Raw genomic sequence first — 14904 nt, 5'->3', positions numbered from 1 at the left:
TCAGGCGTTTTCTTTAGGTGAATAGATCCACCTGCAGAATGGTCCAATGACATTTTTAAAAATTCAGAGAGACCATAATAGAATATATCTAATATGGTCCATTCTGAAAACATGTCAGATGGACATCTTTTGGTCAGCTGCTTGTATCTTTCCCAAGCTTCATAGAGGGATTCACCATCTTTTTGTTTGAAGGTTTGAACATCCACTCTCAGCTTGCTTAGCTTTTGAGGAGGAAAGAATTTATCCAAGAAGACAGTGACCAGCTTATCCCAGGAGTCCAGGCTATCCTTGGGTTGTGAATCCAACCATATTCTAGCTCTGTCTCTTACAGCAAAAGGGAAAAGCATGTGTCTGTAGACTTCAAGATCAACTCCATTCGTCTTTACAGTCTCACAGATCTGCAAGAACTCAGTTAAAAACTGATAAGGATCTTCAGATGGAAGTCTATAAAACTTGCAGTTTTGTTGCAATAAAGCAACTAGCTGAGGTTTCAGCTCAAAGTTGGTGGCTCCAATGGCAGGAATGGAAATGCTTCTTCCATCAAATTTGGACGTTGGCTTTGTGAAGTCACCAAGCATTCTCCTTGCATTATTATTATTTTCAGCTGCCATCTCCTTCTCTTGTTCGAAAATTTCTGAAAGGTTGTTTCTGGATTGTTGTAACTTAGCTTCTCTTAATTTTCTCTTCAGAGTCCTTTCAGGTTCTGGATCAATTTCAACAAGAGTGCCTTTATCCTTGTTCCTGCTCATATGAAAGAGAAAAAAACAAGAAAAGAAGAGGAATCCTCTATGTCACAGTATAGAGATTCCTTTATGTTAGTAGAAGAAGAAAGGGGAGAAGAATGAAGAAGGATGGATTCGGATTTTTGGATGAAGAGAGGTGAAGAGAAGTGTTAGTAATTAAATAATTAAATAGGAGAAGAAAAGAGAAGGGAAATTTTGAAAAAGAGGTTAGTAATTTTCGAAAATTCAAGATAAAATATAATTGAAAAAGAAACAAACAAACAAAAAGTTAGTTAGTTAGTTGATTGAAAAAGATTTGAAATCAAAATTGAAAAAGATAAGAAGATAATAAGTTAGATAAGATATTTTGAAATCAAATTTTGAAAAAGATAAAATTTTGAGAAGGATAAGATAAAAATTTTAATAAAAAGATATTTTGAAAAAGATTTAATTTTTAAAATGACTTGACTAACAAGAAACTACAAGATAAGATTCTAGAACTTAAAGATTGAACCTTTCTTAACAAGAAAGTAACAAACTTCAAATTTTTGAACCAATCACATTAATTGTTAGCATATTTTCGAAAATTTGATATAAAGATAAGAAAAAGATTTTGAAAATAATTTGAAAAATATTTTTGAAATTTTCGAAAATAATAAAAAAAATTAAAAAAGATATGATTTTGAAAAAGATTTTGAAAAGATAAGATTTTTAAAATTGGAATTTTGACTTGACTTGTAAGAAACAACTAATTTTAAAAATTTTTGACCAAGTCAACCCAAAATTTCGAAAATTTGGAGGGAAATAAGGAAAAGATATTTTTTTTATTTTGAATTTTTGATTATGAGAGAAAAACAACAAAAATATTCAATGCATAAAATTTTTAGATCAAAACAATGAATGCATGCAAGAATGCTATGAATGTCAAAATGAACACCAAGAACACTTTGAAGATCATGATGAACATCAAGAACATAATTTTGAAAAATTTTTGATGCAAATAAAACATGCAAGACACCAAACTTAGAAATCTTTAATGCATGGACTCTAACAAACAAAAAATGCATATGAATAACAACATAAGACACAAAACAAGAAAACATCAAGATCAAACAAGAAGACTTGTCAAGAACAACTTGAAGATCATGAAGAACACTATGAATGCATGGAATTTTCGCAAAATGCAAGAAAAATATTTAAAGCATGCAATTGACACCAAACTTAAAAATTGACTCAAGACTCAAACAAGAAACACAAAATATTTTTGATTTTTATGATTTTCTAATTTTTTTTTGGATTTTTATTAATTTTTTTTTTCGAAAATAAAGTTTTGGAAAAACGAAAAATAGAAGAAAATTTTTGAAAAAGATTTTTGAAAAGAAAATTACCTAATCTGAGCAACAAGATGAACCGTCAGTTGTCCATACTCGAACAATCCCCGGCAACGGCGCCAAAAACTTGGTGGACGAAATTGTGATCACATGCTCTTTGTACTTGTATGAAATTTAATAATTGGCTTTATTTGAATTCACAACTCCGTTCAACTAACCAGCAAGTGTACTGGGTCATCCAAGTAATAAACCTTACGCGAGTAAGGGTCGATCCCACATAGATTGTTGGTATGAAGCAAGCTATGGTCACCTTGCAAATCTCAGTCAGGCGATTCAAGGATAATTGGATTATTAGTTTAAATTTGATTAATGGAATAAATAGAAAATAAAAAGGGATAGAAATACTTATGTAAATCAAGAGTGGGAATTTCAGATAGGCGTATGGAGATGCTGTGCTCCTCTTGAAACTCTACTTCACTACTCGCTCTTCCAATTCTTCTTACTCCTTTCCATGGCAAGCTGTATGTAGGGCATCACCATCATCAATGGCTACTTTTAATCCTCTCGGGAAAATGGTCCTATGCGCTGTCACTGCACGGCTAATCGTCTGGAGGCATCACCCTTGTTGATAGCTACATCCCATCCTCTCAGTGAAAATGGTCCAAATGCTCTGTCACAGCACGGCTAATCATCTGTCGGTTCTCAATCAGGTTGGAGTAGAATCCATTGATTCTTTTGCGTTTGTCACTAACGCCCAGCCTTCAGGAGTTTGAAGCTCGTCACAGTCATTCAATACCGGAATCCTACTCGGAATACCACAGACAAGGTTAGACTTTCCGGATCCCCATGAATGCCGCCATCTATCTAGCTTATACCACGAAGATTCTGTTGGGGAATCTAAGAGATATGCGCCCGGCCTAGAGTAGAACGGAAGTGGTTGTCAATCACGCGCGTTCATAAGTGAGAATGATGATGAGTGTCACGGATCATCACATTCATCAAAGTGTTGTGCAACGTATATCTTGGAATAAGAATAAAAGAGAATTGAATAGAAAGTAATAGTAACTGTATTGAAACTTGAGGTACAGCAGAGCTCCACACCCTTAATCTATGGTGTGCAGAAACTCCACTGTTGAAAATACATAAGTGAAAGGTTCAGGCATGGCTGAATGGCCAGTCCCCTAGAAGGTGATCAAAAGACCGAATGGTCAAGAGATATCTAATACATTAGTTAAATGTTCTATTTATAATAAACTAGCTCCTAGGGTTTACATGAGTAAGTAATTGATGCATAAATCCACTTCCGGGGCCCACTTGGTGTATGTTTGGGCTGAGCTTGATCTATCCACGAGCTGAGGCTTCTCTTGGAGTTGAACTCCAAGTTATGACGTGTTTTGGGCGTTCAACTCCGGATCATGACGTTTTTCTGGCGTTTAACTCTAGACAGCAGCATGTACTTGGCGTTCAACGCCAAGTTACGTCGTCAATTTCCGAATAAAGTATGGATTATTATATATTGCTGGAAAGCCCTGGATGTCTACTTTCCAACGCTGTTAAGAGAGCGCCAATTGGAGTTCTGTAGCTCCAGAAAATCCATTTCGAGTTCAGGGAGGTCAGATTCCAACAGCATCAGCAGTCCTTTTGTCAGCCTTTTTCAGAGTTTTGCTCAAGTCCCTCAATTTCAGCCAGAATTTACCTGAAATTACAGAAAAACACACAAACTCATAGTAAAGTCCAGAAATGTGAATTTAACATAAAAACTAATGAAAACATCCCTAAAAGTAGCTTGAACTTACTAAAAACTACCTAAAAACAATGCCAAAAAGCGTATAAATTATCCGCTCATCAGTGAGCTAATAACAAATGATGTCCTCAATCATACATATGTATGAATACATTAAATAATGGACATATAGAATGGAACAAACCATAGATTGCAATCATAGAGGAGAGAAAACACACAAGAATAAAAATAATGGTTAAATAATGTAGCCATACAATTAGGCTCAAAATCTTACTGGGTTGTGTGTTCTAGCTCTAAACCATGTTCCAATTTACAGTCTTCAAAGAAGTTTAGCATAGGATTTTGGTTTAAATTAGTGAAATTTTCAAAAATAGGATCTTTGAAAAGAACTTATTATTTTTCAACCAAGCAGAGTACACATGCAACTAATTGGAACAAGATTTAGAGCTAGAACACACAACCCAATAAGATTTTGAGCCTAATTGTATGGTTACATGATAGGGAAAGAATTAAATTGGAACATGCAAGTATCCCAAAATTAATTAATATTAATTGTCAAACAACTCCATAATAATAATCACAAGCAATTATAGAAGAAATCACCCATTAAGATATCTAACACCAAGTAGAGTAATGCAAAAATAGATAAATAAGAAGAGGAGGAAAAGGAAAGTAGAAAGAAGAACCTTGAGAAGAAGGTGATAGTGGGAAGTAATGTAGAATGTGGGTTTGAGAAAATATGAGAAAAGGAAAAGGAAGAAGAAAATAGTAAAGAAAGAAGAGAAAGAAGAGTGGAGAAGAAAGAGGAAAGAAAAAGAAAGAAAGAATTAGAATTTTGGGAGGGAGGGGGTTGAAAACTGGGCGGTGTAAGGAGTGAGTAAGGCGGCACCACCGACGCGATCGCACACTGTGTGCGTTTGCACAGAAGGGAAGGGACGCGGATGCACCTACTGCGCCTGCGTCACGAAGGTGGTGCCTCTAGCGCGAGGGCAGCCCTGCGCACGCACAACCTAATGTAATCTTTGAGGTATTTTAAAAATTTCCATCAACGCGCGCGCAGCATGTGCGTGCACGCATGGATACCAGGTGGGGAAAAGTACCCGTAGGCGCCAGGTGTGCGTACACGCAGGTCACTTTGTGCTTCTAGCACAGTACCCGCCCCGGACCAGCACAACTCTCTGGCCAAACACGGTTTACGTCAATTTCGACATCGACGCGGACGCGCCTTTAGCGCAGATGCGCCGGTCGCTAAGAGAGTAAACAGCGCGCACGCGTACAGTACGCATGCGCGTGGGCTGGATGGTGCCTAAGGCACGTTTTCTGCCCATCTCACATGCCACTTTCTGTTCAATTTCGCCCAATTCGCAGTCACAAGGGACGCGGACGCGCACTAGGCGCTGGCGCGTCGATCCCTTTTTTTTACCCTATTTTTGATAATGCAGATGCCGATGCAGGCTATATGCAGAAATAATAAGAAGAATCACGAAGAATAAAAACTAAGAAGAGAGGAACGATCATACCATGGTGGGTTGTCTCCCACCCAGCACTTTGCTTTAACGTCCTTAAGTTGGATGGTCCACTAGCTCAGTCTTCTACTGTTGGTGGATCCTCCAAGAGGAAGATCTCTAGCTCCTTGTTTTTCTTCATCTTCTCACCATGATATAGCTTCAAGCGATGTCCATTGACCTTGATGAATTCGGAGCTTGAAGGATGACTCAAGTGAAAGACTCCGTATAGTTCAGCCTTCTCTACTCTATAGGGACCTTCCCACCTTGATCTCAACTTGCCTGGCATGAGCCACAGCTTTGAGTTGTAAAGGAGAACTAATTCCCCAAGTCTGAACTCTCTCCTTTTAATGTGCTTATCATGCACAACATTTATCTTTTCTTCATATAGCTTGGAGTTATCGTATGCTTCTAGGCGAAGGTTCTCTAATTCTTGTAGTTACATTTTCCTTTCAGCTCCGGCCTTCTTAGATTCCATGTTGATTTCTCTCACTGCCCAAAATGCCTTGTGTTCCACCTCCACAGGGAGGTGGCAAGCCTTTCCGTATACTAGGCGGAAGGGGCTCATCCCGATTGGTGTCTTGTATGCTGTCCGATATGCCCATAGCGCATCTTGTAGCCTCGTGCTACAGTCCTTCCTATGAGGCTTGACTATCTTCTCCAATATACGCTTTATCTCCCTGTTAGACACCTCTGCTTGTCCGCTAGTCTGTGGATGGTAGGCAGTTGCTACCTTGTGGACAATCCCATGCTTCTTCAGTAGTCCTGCTAATCTCCTGTTACAAAAGTGAGTGCCTGGATCACTTACAATTGCTCGTGGTGATCCAAAGCGACAGATAATATGGTTTCTAACAAAGGAGACAACAGTGTTAGCATTATCAGTACGGGTGGGAATTGCTTCCACCCATTTGGAAACATAATCTACAGCTAACAATATATATATAAGAAACTGCTAGTGTTGGGAAATGGACCCATGAACTCAATACCCCAAACATAAAAAAATCTCACAGAATAGCATAATTTGTTGGGGCATTTTATCCCTCTTGGATATATTACCAAACCTCTGGCATGGGGAACAAGATTTATAGAAGGCAGCAGCATCTTTAAAAAGAGTAAGCCATCAGAATCCACAGTCTAAATTTTTTCTAGCTGTTCTTTGAGGGTCAAAATGTCCACCACTCTCAGAGGAGTGGCAGGTGACGAACGGACTTTTGCCGGTAAAGAATTTCACAAAAATAATCGCGTTGTAAGTATAGTTTCTAAACCAACAAAGAATCCTTTCGTACAAAAGTTTGGTTGTCACAAGTAACAAAACCCAATAAAATTTATAACCAAAGTATTTAAACCTCGGATCGTCTTCTCAAGGAATTGCAGGGAAGTATGATTTATTATTGGTTATAGAAAACAATATTTTTGGGTTTTTGAAAGGTTGAACATGGAAAATAAATTGCAGAAAAAATAATTTAATAACTAGAAAAACTCTTGACAAGATTTGAAAATTGGACGTCCTATCCTAGTTATCCTTATCAATTATTATGAGAATTGGATTTTGCTCCCACCTTATTAACCTCTAACTATGAAGGTAAGTTAAGTGGATGAATCAATTTGATTCCACATATCCTAGTCAATTCCTAAGAAAAGATTAGAGTTATTGGAATTAAAATTAGTTGGCAAAGATAACAATTATCAATCACAATGAGTTTGATAACTCAAGTGTCTCCAATTAATCAATTCATCAATTAAAGCCAAGAATATAAAAAGCTAAGTAAAAATCATAAATCTAAAATACCTCAAATTATATTTAAACATAAATTCAAATCTAACATGAAATGGTTCATAAGCCAATTGGACAACATGAGTCAAATACAAGTAAAAGCATTAGAATATCTAAAAGTAGAAGAGAAACTTAAATTAAAGTAACATTGAACCTGGAATGAAGAAGAATAATCCTAAAACTAATAGAAATCCTAAATCCTAAATCCTAAGAGAGAGGAGAGAGCCTCTCTTTCTAGAAATTACATCTAAAAACCTAAATTTATGAATTATGAATGTTGTGTGTTGAATGGATGTATTCCCCCACTTTATAGCCTCTAATCTGTGTTTTCTGGGCTTGGATTTGGGCCGAAAAAGGGTCCAGAAATTGCTAGGGGCGAATTCTGCAACTTTCTACACGTGACGTCTATCACGCGTGCGTGTGGGTCACGCGTGCGCATCATTTGGAAGTTTTCCTTCTCACGCGTACGCGTCAGTCATGCGTACGCATTGCTCGTGCTTTGCGCTAGGCATGTGTCCGCATCGTCCACGCGTGCGCGTTGCTTAGTTTCTACGCGAGTCACGCGTCCGCGTCGTCCATGTGTGCGCGTCGCTGCCATTTCCTTTAAAACTTTAATTTCGCGCGTTCCTTCCACTTTTGCATGTTTCCTTCTTGTTTTCTAAGCCATTCCTGCTCTATAAAGCCTAAAAATACTCAACACACAGATCACGGCATCGAATGGTAATAAAGAATAATTAAAATTAATAATTTTATGGTCTAGGAAACATATTTTCACATATATTAAGGAATAAGGATGGAATTGTAAAACCATGCAATTTATATGAATAAGTGAGCAAAGACTTGATAGAAATCACTCAATTGAGCATAATATAAATTATAAAATAGTAGTTTATCAACCTCCCCACACTTAAACATTAGCATGCCCTCATGCGTAGCTCAAGAGAAGCTGTAAAGAGTGAAGAGGAATGGTAGGATGTATGAAATGCAACCTATTTATATGAATGCAACTACATGCAAAATGCTTTTACCTAGTTAGTTAAAAGTAAACAAATCCTTCAAGAAGAAATATGAACTAGATCTCACTAATTCAAATCATAAAATAAGGTACAAGTAAATTTGCAAAAGAAAATAGCTTATGAAAGCCAGGAACAGGGAATCGAGCATCGAACCCTCACTGGAAGTGTATACACTCTAATCACTCAAGTGTTTGAGGTTCGATTCTCTAAATTCTCTACTAACCTTGCTTTCTAAGACTTGCTCTTCTTCTATCAATCAATAGAAGTTTAATGCACCAATACACAAATCAAGAGGTCTTTTGAGGGTTGTAATGGGGTCAAGGTCAAGGTAGGATTGTATTTGGTCAAGTGGACTAAAATCTGAATCCTTAATTAACTTAAACTTCTCACCTAACTTAAGACAATCCATGTAATCATAATATAAAGCCTAACTACCCATTTACTGTGTTTGCTACATATTTATGCATTCCAAGTTTTGGGTATAGTACATATGCATTGCTATTGCCATTTACTTTGGGGCATTTTGTCCCCTTTTTATTTTTCTACTCTTTTTCTTTTCTTTTTCTCTTTTTTCTTTTTCTATTTTTCTTTTCTTAATATTTTTTTCTTCTTTTTCATTGCATATGATTAAGGTATTGAATACTGGTGCACGAAATTGCAATCACACTTTTGCAATCCCGCACAACTAACCAGCAAGTGCACTGGGTCGTCCAAGTAATACCTTACGTGAGTAAGGGTCGATCCCACGGAGATTGTCGGCTTGAAGCAAGCTATGGTTATCTTGTAAATCTTAGTCAGGATATCAGAAATTACCAGGATTGATTGTGAAAAGCAAAAGAACATGAAATAAGTACTTGTTTTGCAGTAATGGAGAATAGGTTGAGGTTTTGGAGATGCTCCATCTTCTGAATCTCTGCTTTCCTACTGTCTTCTTCTTCAAGCACGCAAGGCTCCTTCCATGGCAAGCTGTATGTAGGGTTTCACCGTTGTCAGTGGCTACCTCCCATCCTCTCATTGGAAATGTTCAACGCACCCTGTCACGGCACGGCTATCCATCTGTCGGTTCTCAATCAGGCCGGAATAGAATCCAGTGATTCTTTTGCGTCTGTCACTAACGCCCAGCCCTCAGGAATTTGAAGCTCGTCACAGTCATTCAATCATTGGATCCTACTCAGAATACCACAGACAAGGTTTAGACCTTCCAGATTCTCTTGAATGCCGCCATCAATTCTAGCTTATACCACGAAGATTCCGGTTAAAGAATCCAAGAGATATCTACTTAATCTAAGGTAGAACGGAGGTGGTTGTCAGGCACACGTTCATAGTTGAGAATGATGATGAGTGTCACGGATCATCACATTCATCCGGTCTAAGAACAAGTAATATCTTGGAATAGAAGCAAGCATGATTGAATGAAAAACAGTAGTAGTTGCATTAATCCATCAAGACACAGCAGAGCTCCTCACCCCCAACCATGGGGTTAAGAGACTCATGCTGTCAGAAGTACACAAAGAAACGTGTAAAGTGTCATGAGGTACAGATACAGTGTCAAAAGATTCTATTAATAGTGAACTAGTAACCTAAGGTTTACAGAAATGAGTAAATGACAGAAAAATCCACTTCCGGGCCCACTTGGTGTGTGCTTGGGCTGAGCATTGAAGCTTTCATGTGTAGAGACCTTTTCTGGAGTTAAACGCCAGCTTTTATGCCAGTTTGGGCGTTTAACTCCAAGTTTTATGCCAGTTCCAGCGTTAAACGCTGGAAGTTCTGAGGCTGATTTGCAACGCCGGTTTGGGCCATCAAATCTCGGGCAAAGTATGGACTATTATACATTGCTGGAAAGCCCAGGATGTCTACTTTCCAATGCCGTTAAGAGCGCGCCAATTGGGCTTCTGTAGCTCCAGAAAATCCACTTCGAGTGCAGGGAGGTCAGAATCCAACAGCATCTGCAGTCCTTTTCAGCCTCTAAATCAGATTTTTGCTCAGATCCCTCAATTTCAGCCAGAAAATACCTGAAATCACAGAAAAACACACAAACTCATAGTAAAGTCCAGAAAAGTGAATTTTAACTAAAAACTAATAAAAATATACTAAAAACTAACTAAATCATACTAAAAACATACTAAAAATAATGCCAAAAAGCGTATAAATTATCCGCTCATCAAAATGGCACCTTTACTGGCGTTAAACGCCCAGAATGGTGCCCATTCTGGCGTTTAACACCCAAAATGCCCCTTACTGGCGTTTTTTCGCCAGTAAGCTCTTTTTCTCTGCTTTTTGCGCTGAATCCTTCTGTAACTCTGTGAATTCCTTCATTTTTGATACTTGCCTCTGTAAGAACAAAACATATGACCTACTAATGACTGGGTTGCCTCCCAGCAAGCGCTTCTTTACTGTCTTTAGCTGGACCTTTACTGAGAATCACTCAAGTCTCAGTTTTGAGTATTCCTGCTCAAAATTGCCTTCAAGATAATGCTTGATTCTTTATCCATTAACAATGAACTTCTTGTCAGAATCAATATCCTGAAGCTCAACATATCCATATGGTGACACTCTTGTAATCACATACGGACCCCTCCACCGGGATTTAAGTTTTCCTGGAAACAATTTGAGCCTAGAGTTGAAGAGCAGAACTTTTTGTCCTGGCTCAAAGACTCTGGTTGACAACTTCTTGTCATGCCATTTCTTTGCCTTTTCCTTATAAATTTTTGCATTTTCAAAGGCATTGAGTCTGAACTCTTCTAGCTCATTCAGCTGGAGCAATCTTTTTTCTCCAGCTAACTGAGCATTCATGTTTAGGAATCTGGTTGCCCAGTAGGCTTTATGTTCCAGTTCCACGGGCAGATGACAGGCCTTCCCATACACCATTTGGTATGGAGAGGTTCCTATAGGAGTCTTGAATGCTGTTCTGTATGCCCACAGAGCATCATCCAAACTCCTTGCCCAATCCTTTCTTCGGGCTATCACAGTTCGTTCTAGGATTCTTTTTAGTTCTCTGTTAGAGACTTCAGCTTGCCCATTTGTCTGTGGATGATACGGAGTTGCTACCTTGTGGCTAATTCCATATCTGACCATAGCAGAGTATAGCTGTCTATTGCAGAAATGAGTGCCCCCGTCACTGATTAGTACTCTGGGAACCCCAAACCTGCTGAAGATGTGTTTCTGGAGGAATTTTAGCACGGTCTTGGTATCATTAGTGGGTGTAGCAATTGCTTCTACCCACTTAGATACATAGTCCACTGCCACCAGAATGTAAGTGTTTGAGTATAATGGTGGGAATGGACCCATGAAGTCAATTCCCCATACATCAAACAATTCTATCTCTAATATCCCTTGTTGAGGCATGGCATATCCGTGAGGTAAGTTACCAGCTCTTTGGCAACTGTCACAGTTACGCACAAACTCTCGGGAATCTTTATATAGAGTAGGCCAGTAGAAGCCACATTGGAGGACTTTAGTGGCTGTTCGCTCACTTCCAAAATGTCCTCCATACTGTGATCCATGGCAATGCCATAGGATCCTTTGTGCTTCTTCTTTGGGTACACATCTACGGATCATTCCGTCTGCACATCTCTTAAAGAGATATGGCTCATCCCATAAGTAGTACTTGGCATCTAAAATTAATTTCTTTCTTTGCACTCTGCTGTACTCCTGGGGTATGAACCTCACAGCTTTATAGTTTGCAATGTCTGCAAACCATGGAGCTTCCTGAATGGCAAAGAGTTGCTCATCTGGGAAGGTCTCAGAGATCTCAGTAGAAGGGAGGGACGCCCCAGCTACTGGTTCTATTCGGGACAGATGATCAGCTACCTGGTTCTCTGTCCCTTTTCTGTCTCTTATTTCTATATCAAACTCTTGCAGAAGCAACACCCATCTTATTAGCCTGGGTTTTGAATCCTGCTTTGTGAGTAAGTATTTAAGAGCAGCATGGTCAGCGTACACAATCACCTTGGATCCCACTAGATAGGATCTAAACTTGTCAATGGCATAGACCACTGCAAGTAACTCTTTTTCTGTGGTTGTGTAATTCTTCTGTGCGTCATTTAGAACACGGCTGGCATAATAAATGACGTGTAGAAGCTTGTTATGCCTCTGTCCCAACACTGCACCAATGGCATGGTCACTGGCATCACACATTAATTCAAATGGCAATGTCCAATCTGGTGCAGAGATGACTGGTGCTGTGACCAGCTTAGCTTTCAGGGTCTCAAACGCCTGCTGACACTGTGTGTCAAACACAAATGGTGTGTCAGCAGCTAGCAGGTTACTTAAAGGTTTTGCAATTTTCGAAAAATCCTTTATGAACCTTCTGTAAAATCCTGCATGTCCCAGAAAGCTTCTGATTGCCTTAACATTGGCAGGTGGTGGTAATTTTTCAATTACCTCTACCTTTGCCTTATCCACCTTTATTCCCCTGCTTGAAATTTTGTGCCCAAGGACAATTCCTTCAGTTACCATAAAGTGACATTTCTCCCAGTTTAAAACCAGGTTAGTCTCTTGGCACCTTTTCAGGACAAATGCTAGGTGATTAAGACAGGAGCTGAATGAGTCTCCATATACTGAGAAGTCATCCATGAAGACTTCCAGGAATTTCTCCACCATATCAGAGAAGATGGATAACATGCATCTCTGAAAGGTTGCAGGAGCATTACACAGACCAAAAGGCATCCTCCTGTAGGCAAACACGCCAGAAGGGCAAGTAAATGCTGTTTTCTCTTGGTCCTGAGGATCTACTGCAATTTGGTTGTAACCTGAATAGCCATCCAAAAAGCAGTAATAATCATGACCAGCTAGTCTTTCTAGCATTTGGTCTATGAATGGTAAAGGAAAATGATCCTTTCTGGTAGCTGTATTGAGCCTTCTGTAGTCAATACACATACGCCACCCTGTGACTGTTCTTGTAGGAACCAGTTCATTTTTTTCATTATGAACCACTGTCATGCCTCCCTTTTTGGGGACAACTTGGACAGGGCTCACCCAGGGGCTATCAGAAATAGGATAAATAATCCCAGCCTCCAGTAATTTAGTGACCTCTTTCTGCACCACCTCCTTCATGGCTGGATTTAGCCTCCTCTGTGGTTGGACCACTGGTTTGGCATTATCCTCCAATAGGATCTTGTGCAAGCATCTAGCTGGGCTAATGCCCTTAAGATCACTTATGGACCACCCAAGAGCTGTCTTGTGTGTCCTCAGCACTTGAATCAGTGCTTCCTCTTCCTGTGGATTTAAAGCAGAGCTTATAATCACTGGAAAAGTTTCACCCTCTCCCAGAAATGCATATTTCAGGGATGGTGGTAGTGGTTTGAGTTCAGGTTTGGGAGGTTTATCCTCCTCCTGAGGAATTTTCGAAAATTCCTTTGTTTCCTGTGGTTCTTCTTGATCAGGTTGAACATCCTTGAAGATGTCTTCAAGCTCTGATTCTAGGCTTTCAGTCATATTGATCTCTTCTACCAGAGAGTCAATAATGTCAGTGCCTATGCAGTCATTTGGTGTGTCTGGATGCTGCATAGCTTTTACAGCATTCAACTTGAACTCATCCTCATTGACTCTCAGGGTTACTTCCCCTTTGTGTACATCAATGAGAGTTCGTCCAGTTGCTAGGAAGGGTCTTCCTAGAATGAGAGTTGCACTTTTGTGCTCTTCCATTTCCAGCACCACAAAGTCAGTTGGAAAGGCAAATGGCCCAACCTTGACAATCATATCCTCTATTATGCCTGATGGATATTTAATGGAGCCATCAGCAAGTTGGAGGCATATCCGGGTTGGTTTGACTTCTCCAGTCAACCCAAGCTTTCTGATAGTGGATGCAGGTATTAGATTGATGCTTGCTCCAAGATCACATAGGGCTATCTTGGTGCAAACACCTTCTAATGTGCATGGTATCATAAAGCTTCCTGGATCTTGAAGCTTTTCTGGTAAGCTTTTCAGAATGACTGCACTGCATTCTTCAGTGAGAAACACTTTTTCAGTTTCTCTCCAATCCTTCTTATGACTTAGGATCTCTTTCATGAACTTAGCATAAGAAGGTATTTGCTCAAGTGCCTCTGCAAATGGAATCTTTATTTCAAGAGTCCTTAGATAGTCTGCAAAGCGGGCAAATTGCTTATCCTGTTCCGCTTTGCGGAGTTTCTGAGGATAAGGCATCTTGGCTTGATATTCTTCAACCTTAGATGCTGCAGGTTTATTCCTTACAGAAGTGGTTGAAGAAGCCTTTTTAGAGGGATTACTGTCAGCACTCTCAGGTGTCTGATCCTCCCTTGGCGTCTGAACGCCAGGATTGGGTGGAAAATAGGCGTTTAACGCCAACTTTTCCCCCTTTTCTGGTGTTTGAACGCCAGAACTGGGTAAGGAATGGGCGTTTAACGCCAGCTTCCCTTCCCTTTCTGGCGTTTGAACGCCAATAACATTCCTCTCTGGGCTCTTACTGTCCTCAGAGGGATTTTGAACAGTGGTTTGGTTATCCTCTGTCAATTGTTCCTTGTTTGGCTTTTTGCTCTTTTGAGCAGTGGTATCCAGTGTCTTCCCACTCCTCAGTTGAACTGCTTGACATTCCTCTGTTATCTGTTTAGATATTTGCTGTTTTGCTTGATTCAATTGCAGTTCTATGTTCTTGTTAGCAACTTTAGTTTCATGGAGCATCTCTTTAAATTCTGCTAACTGTTCTGTCATCAGGAGCATTTGTTGATTAAGCTCAATCATCTGTTCTTGAGGATTAGGGTCAGTGACTACTGCCATGACTTCCTCTTTTGGAGAGAACTCATTGCTAGAGTACAAATATTGATTTCTAGCAACAGTGTCTATAAGCTCTTGAG

At 39.5% G+C, this 14904-nt stretch overlaps 1 protein-coding gene across 1 annotated transcript in view; it reads right to left on the bottom strand.

Moving 5' to 3' along the window:
* Positions 1 to 5741: 5741 nt before the first annotated feature.
* LOC130933971 (uncharacterized) overlaps positions 5742 to 14904 on the bottom strand; it is a 52572-nt gene continuing 43409 nt past the window's right edge. The window contains exon 2 of the mRNA XM_057863562.1: positions 5742 to 6078. Coding sequence (XP_057719545.1) covers positions 5742 to 6078 — 337 coding nt within the window. The remainder of the gene's footprint in view (positions 6079 to 14904) is intronic.

This window comes from Arachis stenosperma, chromosome 6, assembly GCF_014773155.1.
Source record: "Arachis stenosperma cultivar V10309 chromosome 6, arast.V10309.gnm1.PFL2, whole genome shotgun sequence".
NCBI classification, from domain to species: domain Eukaryota; kingdom Viridiplantae; phylum Streptophyta; class Magnoliopsida; order Fabales; family Fabaceae; genus Arachis; species Arachis stenosperma.
Note: the sequence above shows the minus strand (reverse complement) of the source record. Positions and strands in the feature narration are given on the sequence as shown.